Source organism: Zootoca vivipara, chromosome 6 (assembly GCF_965207765.1).
Source record: "Zootoca vivipara chromosome 6, rZooViv2.hap1.1, whole genome shotgun sequence".
NCBI lineage: Eukaryota > Metazoa > Chordata > Lepidosauria > Squamata > Lacertidae > Zootoca > Zootoca vivipara.
Window position 1 is genome coordinate 59094790 of NC_142589.1, and position 16304 is coordinate 59111093.

General features: G+C 45.8%; 1 protein-coding gene across 2 annotated transcripts in view; it reads left to right on the plus strand.

The window, feature by feature from the left end:
• MFSD2A (MFSD2 lysolipid transporter A, lysophospholipid) overlaps window positions 1-16304 on the plus strand; it is a 36886-nt gene that overhangs the window by 7229 nt on the left and 13353 nt on the right. For both annotated transcript variants that reach the window (XM_035119051.3, XM_060275813.2), the window contains exons 4-8: window positions 7784-7907; window positions 9400-9478; window positions 11219-11394; window positions 12932-13022; window positions 15832-15953. In XM_035119051.3, the coding sequence (XP_034974942.3) occupies window positions 7784-7907; window positions 9400-9478; window positions 11219-11394; window positions 12932-13022; window positions 15832-15953 (592 nt within the window). The remainder of the gene's footprint in view (window positions 1-7783; window positions 7908-9399; window positions 9479-11218; window positions 11395-12931; window positions 13023-15831; window positions 15954-16304) is intronic.

Genomic DNA, 16304 nt, shown 5'->3' on the forward strand with positions numbered 1-16304 from the left:
GCATAGTGCTTGTCCCTATGTTGAGAAGCACATGCATTTGTGAATGGAGAGGGGGGGTCTGTCTCGGGGCAGATCTTTCATAATATGGCTCCCCACATGAAGCCAAAATTTGGCAATCTTCTCAATTCTGCGCCCCCTTGGCTTAGTCTCCTGTGTAGGGGAAACTCCTGAGGCAAGCAAGAGGCATTGTTTGAGATGAGGACAAATGACCCTAAATCAGCGGCAGGGAGGAAAGGACCCCACCAGCTGCAGGAATAGAAGTTTTTGGATTAACTCTCTGCAGTCTGGATTCAGACCGTTCTTCCTAGGCTGGAAAAATGGCCTTTTCCTTCTTAGCCTCCCCTGCAAAATGAATGAGCCGTATGTAGTTGTAGCTATGTTATTCTGTCTGATAACGAGGAAAAGAGAGGGCAGACATTTGATTTATGTCCAACAAAGGATTTAACAATGTTTTATTAAGCACTCCCCCCCCCCAGAACAAGGTTGAATGGACTTTATTTAAATTATCTTTGGACTAAACCAGGAGTGTAAGGGAGAAATTCAGAGTAAGAAGATGAACGGCTGCTAATTAATTCTGGCAAGAGTTTGCATTTGTGAACAGGCTTTGATATTTTTAACTGCGTGCTGAGGAAGAACCCCAGAGTGGAATTTTAATGGCAGAGATTGGTCATTCTAGTCTCCGTGTAGGGGAAACTCATGAGGCAAGCAAGAGGCCATCTCCCAGCACAAGGACACATTGCAATGCAGGGGCAGTGAGGGGTGTGGTGAATGTCCTGAGGGCCAGATAGCCAAGTCTGGAGGGCTACATGTGACTCCCAGGCCAGAGGTTCCCCACCCTGGTATAGGTGAAAACTGGGTAACGGATCCTTTTAATAATACTGTCATCACTGATAGTCAGAGGTTCCCTGTCAGGTAGGGTTGCAGCTCTTCCTGGAGATAGAACCTGGGACCTTTCAGCATGCAAGTTTAAAGGCTCTACCTTCAAACTACAGCTTTTCCCATCTAGTACTGGAGAGTGTAAATGACTGGAAAGCTTTTGGTGCCTGGGCAAACAGCAGCCTTTCCCCCCTTGAAGACTAGGAAAGTGCTGCCACCTCTTTCCTAACAGGCCTACGTCTCCACAATACTCCTCACACATTGGGTGCAGAAGAATCTGGAAGGCAGTATATTACCCTAATATTTCCTGTTTTCAGTACTTGGAGAAATTAGGGAAGAGAGAGGCTGTCTGAAAGTAGATGTCTGAAAGGTGGAAATGTGTTTAAATTAGCACTTGCAGTGGGGCCAGAAACCATTGTGGCTATTCAGATTCCTATGGATAGTGGAACTTCTTGATAAATTGAAGTTGCTGCAAAATAAAAAAAAGGGCTGACTAGCACCCTGGGATTTATAAGGAAAAGCATCCTAGGAGACAGCCGCTTGTGTCTGAACTCTCCCAATCCTCTTTCAGCTGATAGTCAGCAATAGCTAGTTATGGCTGAGGTATAGTGGCAGCCTCTGAATCTGGGAAGCATTTGCTTCTGTTACTAGGATTGCATTGCTCACTGGCTGAAGAGCCTAACGGTGGATAACATATAAAAAAGGGTTGGGCGGGGAGGAACTGCCCAGGGAGAAATTAGATATGCCTTTCCTTGGTAGGGCATGATTATACTCTCCACCCCACCCTTTGGGGTTCTTAAATTTGCTGGTGCAACTTGGTGCTTTTTGTTTTGCTTCTGTTGGCCTTAAAGCCAGGCCCAAAATATCCCTCCCCCACTGCCCTTGCCTTTGCTGAGGTTCCAGGACTGGAATAAAGGGCGGGTGTCTGCCCAGCCAGCATGCAATGATGCTATTTGGGTTCAGTCCAGGCAGGCCAGTCAGAAGCCAGAAAAAACTCCTGTTGGCGTCTAACATAGACTGGAGGGGCCTACAACAAAATGTTGCTGTGTGGAATGTTGTTGTTCAGGGTACCTGTCAGTGAACTGTGCCCCCTTTCATGTAATTCCATTTCATTCCCATCTCCTATCCCCTTCGCCTCCTCATTTTCTGGGTCAGCTTTCTGCTCAGTGCTTATTGGGTTTTTCTCCGGGTTGTCCTTGTGGTGGTTGTTTTGGTACTTCTGTAGGCCTTAGGGTCCTTACGTCTATTCCCACCCCCCACTCCCCGAAGTATGCCATCTGTGGTGAGGGTGTACTTCTGTTTTTGCTGTATAGGGATTGGCTATTGAAGAAGCAGTTAGCCATTTATATACTTTATAGCAGCGATGGAATACAGTCGGAAGTCGAACAGAATCCGTTCCGGAAGTCCGTTCGACTTCCAAATCACAGCTTCTGATTGGCTGCAGGAAGCTCCTGCAGCCAATTGGAAGCCACGGAAGCCCCATTGGATGTCCGGGTTCCGAAAGAACGTTCGAAAACTGAAACACTCACTTCTGGTTTTCGATCATTCGGGAGCCGGAACGTTTGTCTCCCAAGGCGTTTGGGAGCTGAGGTACGACTGTAATGGGATTTATACCCCAACATCCCCTGGAGCGCCCAGGCTCCCCGTGTTTGCTGTTTATAATATAGATCCTCATTGGCTTTTTATGATATGCTGGCCAGGATGTCAGCAGGAAGTGGGTGGGGGCTAATTAAATTTGTTGGGAGTAGTGGACTAGTTTATTCTTGGGAAGCAAATGAAATTCTGCAGTTAGGAGAGTGGCTCAGCCAGATACCTTGTTGGCGCTAGTATATATGACTCACAAAGACAGAAGGTTGCCAGTAGTGTCTGGAATGTGTTAAGAATATGCAGAAACAAATGTGACTTCATCTTCACCTGTACATGATCTCATGGAAATCTTTTGTAAGTGGGTTCATTGCAGAACAGAAAGCCTTCCCTAGCAGTGACATTGAGCGTCTCTAGGCCATTGTCAAGCTAGAACTGATTCTTTTAAACCTATTTTAGTAATAACTTGCCTGGCAGTTTATTGCAGCTGAGATATTGCTGGGGACAAAGGGCAAGGCTTCCTATAGTTGAGTTGAAGTTTGTGTGAGTGTGCTTAATTAGCTTCCATAGCACCAGTGCTTCTCCCTCACTTTTGCATCTCGGATGGCGAGTTGCAAATATTGAAAGTCCAGAATAGCAACATGTCAGAGAGCAGTTAAGTTTAGTGATTTCTGATGCGGTAAGTGGGCTGATCAGATGGCTTATGAGGTCGTGTCCTTATCAGCCTGAGTCGGCTTGCTCCTCTCTAAAATTGGCTTCCTCTTCATTGCACGTCTCTCCTGTCAGGCTTACAAGGAACAGGGCTCACTCCTGCGATGCAATCCTGTGCACATCTCCTTAGAAGTAGGTCCCACGGTCTTTGATGGGGCTTAGCATATGTTTTTTTTTTTTTAAAAAAAAATATTTTTATTAATTTTCCAATTAAAACCAATTATATCACATTCAATATTTCAAATTATACACATGATGGGGCTTAGCATATGAAGGCTTGTAGCCTAATTCTAATATTGCCCACAACATCTTTAGCGTGTTCTCTGCAGTGGCTTTGGGGAGTCTTCCCTCTCCAAGAAGTAGCCACAAGGAGAAACACAGGTGTGTGTGGGGGGGGGGTGGTTCTGGAACACACACTCAATTTGCAGACAATGACTGATTCCATGCACCCTACAAGGTTCCCCAGTATCATTTGCAGGGGTTCTGTGATTGAGGACTTCTCTGTACAAGCGGTAAACCAAGAACAGGCCTGGGTTACAGCTTATTGGTTTGTCTGGCCCCAGTTTGGTTCTGGTAGCAGCGGAAGAAGCACTGTGGCTGCGATCTTTGCTTGGGAAACTTGCTCATTTGTGCTAAGCTGTGGTTTAGCATAGCATTTCATGCAAACTGAGCCAGGGTTTTACTGCTCAATAATAATACAGTACAGTACAGTACAGTACAGTACTGGGTGGCTGGGCGGTGTTGTTGCTTGTTACTATGTTATGCATCTTTGTGTTTTTACATTGTAAACTGCCCTGTGCTCCTAGGATGAAGGTTGGTATAGAAATTTAATCTTAATAATGATAAATAAATAGAACAATAATAATACAGTGAAAAGTTTGCTTTTAAACACTTCAACATAGAAGTGAGACTTACTTTTGAAAAATTGCTCTTTTTTTATAAAAAAAATAGTATCTCCTTCCTCCCCCCCTGCCCCCACCTCACACTTTCCATTCTGATTTGAAGCAGAGCTGAAAATCAAACGCTTTCCCCTTTCCCCAAGAGCAATGTGTGTGGAAGGAAGCTATTTCACACATGGCAGAGGAAACGGTTAAAGCCGGTGGGCGGGGAAGGAGAAGAGATTGCAGTGGAACACACCATCGGAGCTCAGCCAATGGAGAGCCAGGGTGTGTGCCTGTCTAGCCTGTTTCATATATCTCTGCAGATCGGGGGTTACTAGAAGTCAAACTGCTGGGAGACTCTGTCACTCTTATAATGGGTTGAAGAGGAGGAAACGGATGAAGCTGGCCGCCGGGTCTTGAACTCTGTAGCAGTCATTCTTGCTTAAAAGGTTCTTTACACGGGGATCTCCACAAGGGCATCCCCACTGTAGGGTGTGAACACTCCCCCACTTTCCGCACCATCAAGCTATGTAGAGTTTATGGGGATTTTTTTTAAGCCCAGGAGCAAGATGAAGGCTATGCAAATACTGAGTATCTAGAAGCAGTTCAGAATACCAGGACGCTTGTGACTGTGTTAGCTTCCTACACACGTCACCTTTCCTTTCCGCGTCATGGGAATTGGCATGCTGTGGGGCAAACGGCCCATGAGTCATATTAAAATAATTTCTCTCTCTCTCTTCCGTCTGCCTGCCTTGCTCTCCTCCCTTGCCAGATGGAGAAAAGTAGTCTTGCACACACCCTGGGGGATAAATTTAATTTTCGGCCACATGGCTGCAGCCCCCAAAAGAGAAATCAGATTCCTAAGAATTCTGCCAGGATTGCCCATGGCCATGCATTTTATTATTATTCCAACATAAAATGCGCACAGACACCTTTTTTAAAAAAGAGAAACTAATTCAGACTAGCTCTCCACAATAGCTATCGGTCACATGGCATCACAATGACATCAAGTGCAAAGAGCTTTGAAGTGCTAAAGTTGGGACTTCAAAGCCCCTTTCAAGGCACTGCTAAAACTTGTTTTCCCAGGGGTTTCCATTCAAATACATCCCTGAATCAGGAAGGGGTTTGTATGGAATCTTGCTCATTTCGGCTATACTGTACTGCCATGTTCCTACATGAGAAACATTCATGAACAGCCAGCACAGGATTTATCCTCCCCCTCCTGCCCATCAGATAACTGAAGTCAGTTGAAGAATGGGTGGGTGTTTTCTGGGGGAAGTTGCCTCTCAGACCAACTCAGACCCCCTGGAGGGCCAAGGTTGGCCTACAAGCTGAAGGTTTTGAGAATGCAGAAAATCCAAATGACAGTACACACATTTCTAGCGTGTACAGTCCACAGAGAAGTCCTACACAAAGGCTTATTGAACTGAATGAGAACTGCACCTAGAGATCAGTAAATGTGTTCTTGCAAGGGTCCTCTTCATTTTAATGAGGCCTATGCAAGAGCACATTCCCATTATAGGTTGTGTCTTCTAGATCTCTCTTGGCAACCTTGAGTTTAGTTATCAAAGGGTGTGTACATGTGTGTAACCTGCTGCCACTTTCGATTTTTGCCTCTGTGCGTTAGCTAGCAGGTGAAAGGCAAGAATGAGCCAGCCAGTCCTCCCCCAACCTCACCGGGATTGAGCACCCGCTCTTCTCATGCTAGCCTCTGTTTTAGTGTTGAGGGGGGAGTTTTGCTTGGTTGGATCCCTACTCTCCATGCTTATTAGATTTGAAGAGCTGGGAAAAGTTGACGAGCATTGGGCCAACTTCACTTAGGAGGAATATGGTTCTTCCTCCCCTGTCGGAGGCACTGTGCCTCTGAATACCAGTTGCTGAAAACCACAGCAGAGGAGAGGGGTTGTTGTGCTCGGGTCTGGCTTGCTTGCTTCCTGCAGACAACTGGCAAGCCATTGTGAGAACGGGAGGCTCAGTTACTGGCTTGATCTAGCCGGCTTTTCTTACGTTCACCAGGTCCTTTCCTGTAAAAGGATTTAGCAATTTCTCTCCTAGGGAATAAATGGATGTTTTCCTCTTTGCCTCTTCACCCCAATTCCCGCCCTCCGTCTCTATGTACTCCTCTGTCCTGTTGATAACGTATCCTTGCTACAGAGAACATACAGCAACGCATTCTGGTTTCCTGGAGGACCAGAGGCGTTGAATGATAAAGAACTAGGTTTCCAGTTAAGGACAAAAACTGTAGCCCAAGTTGCCTACGTTGCAGGATACGCCACTGCTTTCCAGCATGCATTTTTCCCCCCTGGGTTTTTATTTGTTCTGGGGTGTATGCAGATCTTTAGCTTATCTGGGGGAGGAATTCTGAGCATTGCCATTTTTCCTTCCGTGGAACGCGTATCTTGTGGAAATAAACCCACCTGAGTGACTAGCTTGCAGAAATATTTGGCCTGCCAAGCCACACTTATTTGCTGTTTTCTGTGGCTTAAAATAGGCTGGCCGCCTACACCTAATTCTTTGTCATTGGATGGCCAAGTGGCTGTTTAAAGGTCTGTCTTATCATGTGGTCCTGCATGGGAAGTAGATACGCAAAGAAAGCCAGTTCAGTTCTCTTTTCTGAGCGAGGGAGGTAGTGAATTCCTCTCTTTGGGTGGAGAAGGTGGCACTTTAGTTCCTTGGTTTAGCTTTCCTCGCTTCACACGCACAGCATGTAGACTTCCCCTGCCTCCCTCCCAGTCCTGCAAAATGCTTAGCTCCTCCTGGAGTAGACGGACCTTCTTGCCAAATCTCTGCTTTGTTGCTCACAACAGGTTCTAAAGCTCAGCAGGCCTGCTCCTGCTGCCTCATTGAGGGAGACTGTGTGGTCAAAGCCCCACTGCACAAAACCTTACTCAGCTCTTTATGCTCTCTGGAACTTTGCCTCTTCTCTCTCTCTCCTCCTACCTACCCAATCCCGCCCAAGCACTGACAAGCCTGGAATTATAAGATTGTAGGACTGCAAGCTGAATCTGAAGGCCATCTAATCCCTTGGAGCTGAACCAAAGGTTCTGACCATGAGGCGGGGCTCACAGGGATACACACCACAGCCATACAGTGAAGAGAATAACAATTATACTTGGTTTGTTTCCAGTTGTCTAATCGCTTCCCAAGGATTGTGTCAGTATTTGCTTCCTAAAAGTAGGCCAGTGTAATTATCCTTTATGATTCAGGTCAGGGACTTGGATCTGGTGACTTTTCCAAGGCGGCCTAGTAAGTTCACGACTGACATCAGCTTTAACTCCTCTGTGGTAATGAGAACTGCTGTGGTCTGGTCTCCAGCAGCCATTGAAAGGAACTAGGGTTGCCAGACTCAATAGAGGACAGGACTTCTGTGCCTTTAATTGCCCTGCTCTCTTCTGAGTCTGGAAACCTTAAAGAGAAACCAGCAGACCCTTTGTTTAATTTGCAAGCAAAGGGTCTGCTGGTTTCTCTTTAAGGTTTCCAGACTCCAAAGAGAGCAGGGCAATTAAAGGCACAGAGGTCCCGTCCTCTATTGAATCTGGCAACCCTAAAAGGAACAGGAAGGTGAAAAGCCTGTTAGGCCAAGACCAATAGAACTTCTGCAGAGGTGGTCAATGGACTATGTCCCTTGCATTTAAAACCAGACTAATTTGTATCAAATTATACCTTTTCTCTTCCTTTTCCTCTCTCCAAACTATATCAAGTTTTTCTCATCTTGCTTTAATTTTCAACAGGATTATATTCTCCACTCCTTTTGCTGTGATCTCCTACTTCCTGATATGGTTTGTGCCCGACATCTCTCAAGGCCAAGTGATGTGGTATCTCTTCTTCTACTGCATCTTCCAGACCCTCGTGACAGTGAGTCTCTCATCTTCTTGTGCACAGCCTACCTTTTGCTTTTGAGCTAGGGTTGGAAACTTCCAGCCCACAGGCCAGATTTGGCCCAGAAGGCCATTCTCCCCCAAACCTGTACCTCATTTACCTCACAACCGACATCATATATGTGATGTGGCCATATCAGCTGCAGAATCGAGTTCCCTGTGGGGCAGGGGAATTGGCCTCCCAATCTAGCTCGCGATGACCCCCGCCGCCCGCTTTTACGGCGTGCAGCGCAGCAGCGCGCATCCAGATTGGAAAAAAGTGCCGAAAATCGTTTGTGTGCATGCGTATGGGCCTCTCCCGACCCAGAAGAGGTCATTTCCGGTGCACTTCCGGGTCGGGGGAAGCCCATACGCATGCGCACAAACGATTTTCGGTGATTTTTTCCGACCTGGAAGCGCACCACCGCGCCAGTAAGTGTGTGTGCGCATGCGCACGGGCGCGCACTCCCCCGCCCTCCGGCCCGCTGCGCGCACACTCCCTGTCCTCCAGCCTGCTGCGCAATCGGCGCGGCGGGCACTGGCCCAAAGCCAGGTAAGTCTGGGGATCCCTGCTGTGGGGCAACTTGATCGTATATCGTCAATGCCTACAGAAAGCGGCTTTGCCAGTTCTCTGCTTGGTGCTTTGCGGAACGTAGGTCTGGCAGAGCCCTTGCAATGTACTCCCCAAGTGCAAGAGTTCCTTGGTATATCGCCAAACCATGATGTTTGGCTGGTGATACACCGCAATGTTGAAAAGCCGATATCGCCCAGCCCTAATCTTAAATAATAAAACTGAACAAGTGTGCACTGTATGAAGGTGTCTGTTGGTCTTGTTTGCCTCTAAGCAGCAGGTCCGTGAGCCATTGGCTGCCTGTCTGCAGCGACTGCACCACAGAGAAGGTTGAGGGGTGTGTGCTTCAGAGACCAAATATGCTACTGGCCCCTGGCACACTGGGGAGGGGATGCCAGCCCACCACATCAGATAGTTTGAGAGGTGCTGTTGTAAAACTTTCTGTAAATGGGAATAGTCTAGTACCATTGAGAAGGATTTAAGGCCCTTTCTAGCTAGGCATGTGCTTGCCACATGTTGTTGTGCCTCTTGGTCTGGTTTTCATATTTAAATGCCTGAGGAGGAGGAGGAGGAGGGGTTCCTGCTTGTCACAAGACAGGATCCTGGTAGATCTAGACAGTTTTGGGCAGTTTTTAAGTTATGCTCTATTTTTGCAGGTTGAGCGTTCTCCAAAGTTACCCTATCTTATTTTGAGGGCTTGGCCTGTCCAGTAGGGAGTCAATCCTCTTCAGGTTGGGAAACTCAGCACACGTCAGGCCCCGAAGCCTTACTTAACTATTCTTCTACATCACCCCATCCCCACTGCACCCTCCTAAAATAGCATCCGCTTTGCATTCGTTTCTCCTTTTGTATATTGTAATTGCAGGTTGGACAAGGGGATTGTGGCCTCACTTCCTTATTTGTTTGTTCTCCTCTGCAGTGTTTCCATGTTCCGTACTCGGCCCTCACCATGTTCATTAGCCGGGAGCAGAGTGAGAGAGATTCTGCCACTGCCTACCGTAAGAACCGCCACTTCCTTGAATGTTGAAATCCTTTTGCTCCATTCATTTGAGAGTCTGTCTACTTCTTCCCCCCACCGCCTGCCCTCTTGCTCCAACTAATCTGTGTTTTAATTGTGAATTGGTGGGACTTCGGCATGAAATTTGCTCATATGCCCTGCTCAGTTGCATGTGGAGGCTTGAAATTTTGGGTGTGTGCGGCTGGCTGCTATGACTGGAGGTCTATACATTTGCTGATGATTGAGCGTCATCGTTGTTACGTGCAGTAAGGTGTGCATTTGAGCGGAAGCAACTTGCTGAAAAGGGGAGAGACTTTTCAGGCTATTCCTGTCCACTTCCGAGTGTTTACTTAAGACAGGAAGAACACACCTTTGCAAAGCTAGTGCTCAGTGCCTAGTGATTGTGGATGAATTGTGCAGGACAGTTTGGAAAACACAGGGCAGGAGCACTTCGTTGCTGCTGCATTCAAAAGATTTTTTTCCCCAATGGAAATTGGACATTAAGATTCCCGGGATGTCCTACACTTCTGCTCTCTTCCAAGTTTCAGGAAGTTCAGCACTGTTAAGTTCCTTGGAATGGATTACAAATATATATATTTGCATTGATCTGGGGTTGTTCTGCACATTAGTCAGTAGGGTTGCCAGACTCAATTGAGGACAGGACTTCTGTGCCTTTAATTGCCCTGCTCTCTTTTGAGTCTGGAAACCTTAAAGAGAAATCAGCAGACCCTTTGTTTAGTTTCCAAGCAAAGGGTCTGCTGGTTTCTCTTTAAGGTTTCCAGACTCAAAAGAGAGCAGGGCAATTAAAGGCACAGAAGTCCCGTCCTCTATTGAGTCCAGCAACCCTATTAGTCAGAACAGCCCCAGATCAATAGAGCTCTGGGGCAATAGAACTCTGGCTGTGCCATTTAGAAATGTAGGGAGGACATTGAGGAGGTAATTCACATACTTCACTTGCAATCTTCCCATATGTAGTAAAGTAGGCCACTCAATTTTTCACATGGGGGAGCATTAAAAATTAAATTCTTTGTTCCCACTACAGTAGTACTGTCCAGATTTTACATCGTAACATGTAGAAGAGTTATTTTCAACAATTTTAATATTTAGACCAGAGACCAAAATGTAACCTCACTCGAGGATCTTTTGAGCAACTACAAGATAAGGGTGATGCTCAGAGGCAGTTCACATTCCTCATGGATCCAATTTTCCTTCTACATTATAAAGGAATTCTATCTATTGATTAGGAAATGAGGGGCCGGATTCTGTTCATATTTATTTACTTTATTTATTTATTTATTTATTTATTGACCATATTTGTATCCTGCATTTCTTCCAAACTCAAGACATAATACTTAATTCTTCTCTATTTTATCATCACAACAACGCTGTGAGGTAGGTTAGGTTAGACTGAGCAATGGTGAACTTCGTGTCAAAGTGGCGATTTGAACCTGAGTCCTCTTGGTCCAAACATCTACACCCCATCGGGTATTTGGGAATATCCATTTTAAGTAGATGCTTACTTGGAAATAGCTTCCCAGGAAACTGTCAGGAGATGACTGAATACCTTTTGCAAAATAGGCTCAGTTGCTAAGTGGGTTAAACCAGAAATGGGCTTGTTTAGCCAACTTGTGATGGTTAAACTTGTTGGGTGAACTAGGTTCTCATATGCCATTTCTGGTAAAGACTGGATCAACAGTACACTTATTAGCCTAACCACAGCTTGTGCATCCCTTTCCTGCAGGCATGACGGTGGAAGTGCTTGGGACAGTGCTGGGAACAGCCATCCAAGGGCAAATTGTGGGCAAAGTGGGCACACCTTGCATTCCAGACCCGCTCTTGTTGAACATTGGCAATACTTCTTCAGTGGCCATGGAAGAGGTCAACATCACCCATGACACTGGCTCACTCACGGACACGGTACAGATCCCTTTTGAGCATTCCTTAATTCTACTTGGTTGGGATAATATAATAAGGGGTTTAGTGGAAGCTCATGGCTGCGGAGCTGGGCTAGAGAGAGAACTCTTCCTCCTCCTGCTTCTTCGTCAAGAAGACTGTCTAGTAGCCAGGCTGAATACGCACTGATGCTCCAGGTTCAGGGGAGATAGCATACCTCCAAATGCCAACTGCTAGGCAGAAGTAAAAGGAGAGAGAGCTCTTGGCTCCATGTCTTACCTCCATGTCTTATTTTGTTCCCCAGAGACATATATTTGGCTACTGTGTGGAACAGGAAGATGGACTACAAAAGAGATGGGGAATTTGCATCACTCCAGCTTGTTGAACTTCATTTCCCATCAGCCCCAACCAACACGCTTACTCAGTGATGGTGGTTGGTGGGAGTTGCAGTCCAGTAACATCTGAAGGGCCACAGGTTTCCCCATCCTTGGACTAGATCAGGCATGTCAAACCTGCGGCCCTCCAGATGTTTTGGCCTACAACTCCCATGATCCCTAGCTAGCAGGACCAGTGGTTGGGAAAGATGGGAATTGTAGTCCAAAACATCTGGAGGGCCGAAGGTTTGACATGCCTGGACTAGATGAACCTTTGGGTTCTTGCGTTCTTATGCTATCATCCCAGGTTTCTTTTGCCCTGATTAAATTGAACTTTTCCATAGAACCATTCTTAACTGGAGGTGCAGCAATCAAACCCGATGCTGTTTCTTGATGCTTTAATACCACCCCCCCATTGAATTCCAGGTCAGTTATATGAAAGGAAAGCTACACTTTCATCTCAGCCTGTTCATAGTGCTAATTTAATGCTCAATGTGCTTTAGGCAAAGAGCAGAATACAAATGTAATACCCTGTTTCTCCTATTTTAAGACGTAGTCCTAAAATAAGCCATAGCAGGATTTTTAAGCATTCAAGGAATATAAGCCATACCCCAAAAATAAGACATAGTGATAGGCACAACAGCAATACCGGCCGTGGCAGGAGGAGGAGGAAAAATATAAGACATCCCCTGAAAATAAGCCATAGTGGGTTTTTTTTGAGGAAAAATAAATATAAGACGGTGTCTTATTTTCGGAGAAACATGGTAAAAGCTGTTGGCTTTTCCTGGAATGGTGACTTTTGTTTTACTCCATTGTCAGGCAAGCATATGATGGCCTGTTTTGCACGTCACACCATGCCAAACCAAGGCTCAGCAAGAGCATAGAGACTTCAAGCGAACCACAAGCTGTAACCAAGGCTTGCCCTATTGTTTACAGCTTAAGTTTGGTTTGGAAGCACTGACTAAACCATAAGCCCGGGCTTATAGAAATGTGCCAAGCTCAGCACAGCACAACTGCAGAGCAGCCAGGGAGAAGCAAAGCTGCCACAATCTCTTCTCCTGATGCCCATGCATTTGTGCCTAGCCATGCTGGGGGGAAAAGTCCATATGAAGCATCACCTCTCATCTGGATGTGTCATCTTTCTGTCTCCCCACCCCACCCCACCCTTGTTTCCTATCCTTGTACAGAGAAATGCCTACATGATCGCAGCTGGTGTCATCGGTGGGATATATATTCTTTGTGCTATCGTCTTATCTGTGGGTGTTCGAGAAAGACGAGGTGAGCAAGGAGGATAGCTTAAGTGATCTCTGCAAAGTGGGTGGAGGGGATGGGCTCCAAAAGGAAAAGGCCAGGCATAATCTGCCAAGAAATCAACTTGCTTGTGACAAAGATGGATGCAAGTTGAGTAGTGCAGAATTCATACTTGATACCAAAGGAGTCCATCGAAACCTGCCTTTTACTTCATCTAGCTGAGTATTATTATTACAGTGGTACCTCGGGTTACAAACGCTTCAGGTTACAGACTCCGCTAACCCGGAAGTAGTACCTCGGGTTAAGAACTTACTTTAGGATGAGAACAGAAATCACGGCACAGCGGCAGTGGGAGACCCCATTAGCTAAAGTGGTACCTCAGGTTAAGAACAGTTTCAGGTTAAGAACGGACCTCTGGAATGAATTAAGTTCTTAACCAGAGGTACCACTGTAGCAGTATTATTATTATCTGCTTAACATCGTAGTGTCTACTCTGACTGTCAGCAGTGCTACATTGTTTTTGGTGGGGTGTTTTTCCCCAGCCCAACCTGGAGATGCCAGGGATTGAACCTGCGACCTGTTTAATGCAAACTGTGTGCTCTGACACGGAGCTAGGTCCCCCTCCCATTACTTACATAGACCTATTTTACATCTGCAACAACCAAACCATGGTTTGGCTTTCAAAAGCATATTTCCATTCACATGCATTCCTCTTCTGTTCCACCCACCTCATACTTCCGATTCATATAATTTTTTTCTGGTTTGAGAGAACTAGGATTATCCATGAAACATTCTGTGCACTCCCAATGTGGTATATAAGCATCTGATCTCTTTTTTTCCCCGCTAGAAAAAGGAGACATGCTTTCTGCCTTTCCTTCCCATTGGACATGTAATCAGGCTGGTTTGATAGTTGCAAAATAATCTACTCCTTGCCTCTTGGGGATGGATGTCCTTATTGTGCCTCTTTGTACATGAGCCAATCCCTTTTAATACATGGGCTGACTTCAAGAGAGCAAATGACACACAGGGCAAGAATTTCCATTGCAAGAATTTCCCGTTGCATAAACCAAGCGTCACCTACGTAACTCCAGCTCCTTGTGGAAAAGCCCCTGACTTCTGCTGGTTGAAACCAGCCATTGGGGAGAGAAGCTGGCCTTTGTGATCTTTGTTCTGCATTCTCAAAGGCCTCCTTGTCACTCAAGTTCCTCTTGAGGTTTTTAATCCACTCAGCCTTAAGGTGTCCTGGAGGCCACATTTACAGGGGGCTTATCAAAAGAATCACCCACGGCTATAAAATATTGTCCCTCTTCTTGAATAACTAGGCCTATCATCACCCAAACACTCCACATTCGAGAAATGATAATTAGCCAGCTTTGAAGGGGAAGTCCTGCCAGAGTCTTGCAATCCATCTGTCAACAGACCTAAACTTAAGATGAAGAGGAGGTTTTGCTGACAAGGAGATTTCCCTGATAGGTTTGCTTGCTTGCTTTTTCGTTCCCCTTGCCCCCCAACATGATGTAGCAGGGTCCTGGACAAATTGTAAAATAGACTTATTAGCCTAAATACAGTTGTACCTTGGTTTTCAAACAGCTTAGTTGTCAAATGTTTTGGCTTCTGAACGCTGCAAACCCGGAAGTGACTGTTCCAGTTTGCAAACTATTTTGGGAAGCTAAACGTCCAAATTCCTGCAGCCAATCAGAAGCCGTGCTTTGGTTTCCGAACGTTTTGAAACAGATTCCGTTGAACTTCCAAGGTATGACTGTAGTGAGTAGGGCTGAGGGGGAATATATATCCAAAATATGCAAGTAATGAAAGTATCAAAGAGCAAGTGCCTTGGCCATCAGACTATATTGCAAGGGCATGGACATTCCCTTTGCCGTATTCCACCTGAAAGGTTTCAAACTCTGGTTTTAAGCTGCTAAACTAGAACTTAATGGAAGGGCCATGAATCAGTTCCCAGGTTCAATCCCTGGCATCTCCATGTAGTGTTGGAAGGGAATCCTGAATCCCAGGATAGCCACTGCCAGTCAGTGTGGACAATACTGAGCTAGAAGGACCCCTGGTCTGACTCAGCAGTTTCCTGTGTTCCTAATTCATTCGCAGACTAGAGCTTATAGGAACTGGGAACGATTTGCTCACTGCAGGAAATAAATTGTCTCTCTCTATGCCTTTGCAAATTAATTACCGTTCTCTGTAGTATTGTGAGATACCTATCACTTCCATTGCTTGATCTTTTGGCCTTGCTACATAACTTACTTATTTTCTAATCCACATACATGGCATTCTGAGGGCTGGCCCTTCTTGCTTTCTCTCTCTCTCTCTCTCTCTCTCTCTCTCTCTCTCTCTCTCTCTCTCGCTAAAATGCAGCAACACATAAGGTACAATTCCACAGTAGTGTGGATATACGGTAGGATCTGATAGTGGGGGGGGTCAGTGTTTAGCTCTTATGAGATGACAGCCACTAGCCCTTATACAGCAATGATAGTGGGAAGCATGTTAGGGAGGTGGCTGAGCAATTTTTTTCTCTGCTTAGCCTTGGGCTCCTTGCTCCTCATAGCCAGATCCTAAAACCAGGAGCAAAATGATGAAATGACACAAAACAAGGTAAATAATGAAGGCTTTGTAAGGCATTCATTCACAGCATTTTATTTTGCATTCAAATTTATTTATGGTGTTTATGTACCGCCCAACTAACTAACCAAGTCCTCTAGGCAATTCACTAAATCAAATGGGAATCAAAAAATTTGCAGCAGCACAATATTAGCATGAAAGCAGCATAAGGCCTCTCTGATGGGAAATAACCTGACCTAGCCTGCTTCTGTTTTGTTCCCCACAGAGTCTTCCGATCTCCAGCCAGAAGAGCCAGTTTCCTTCTTCCAAAGCTTGAAGCTGGTGATGAACTATGGCCCTTACGTCAAGCTGATCGCTGGCTTACTCTTTACCTCTCTGGCCTTTATGGTAAGGAAACCATCTTTTACATGCTCACACTGTTACTACCCAGCTTTCAGAGGTGGGGTCCTTTCTCTCCCCAAACTGAGGTGAGGTCTGTCTGTTTGAGGCCACCCCACCTTGGTGATATTCTCTCCTTGAGAAGAACAGAAGTTCCCAGGTGAGCACAGAATTTCCATTTCCCCGAGTGCTTAGAACGTTGTTGTGTCCTTGATGGGAGAATCCTAATCCCGAAATCCACCACAACACCTAGCCAGGTGGCACTTGGGATTTGCATCGGTGAGCCCTGTGTGGAATTTGCTTGTTCCTATGTCAAGGGCTGCCTTGACCACCTCTATTTAAGATGATGATTTTATATGA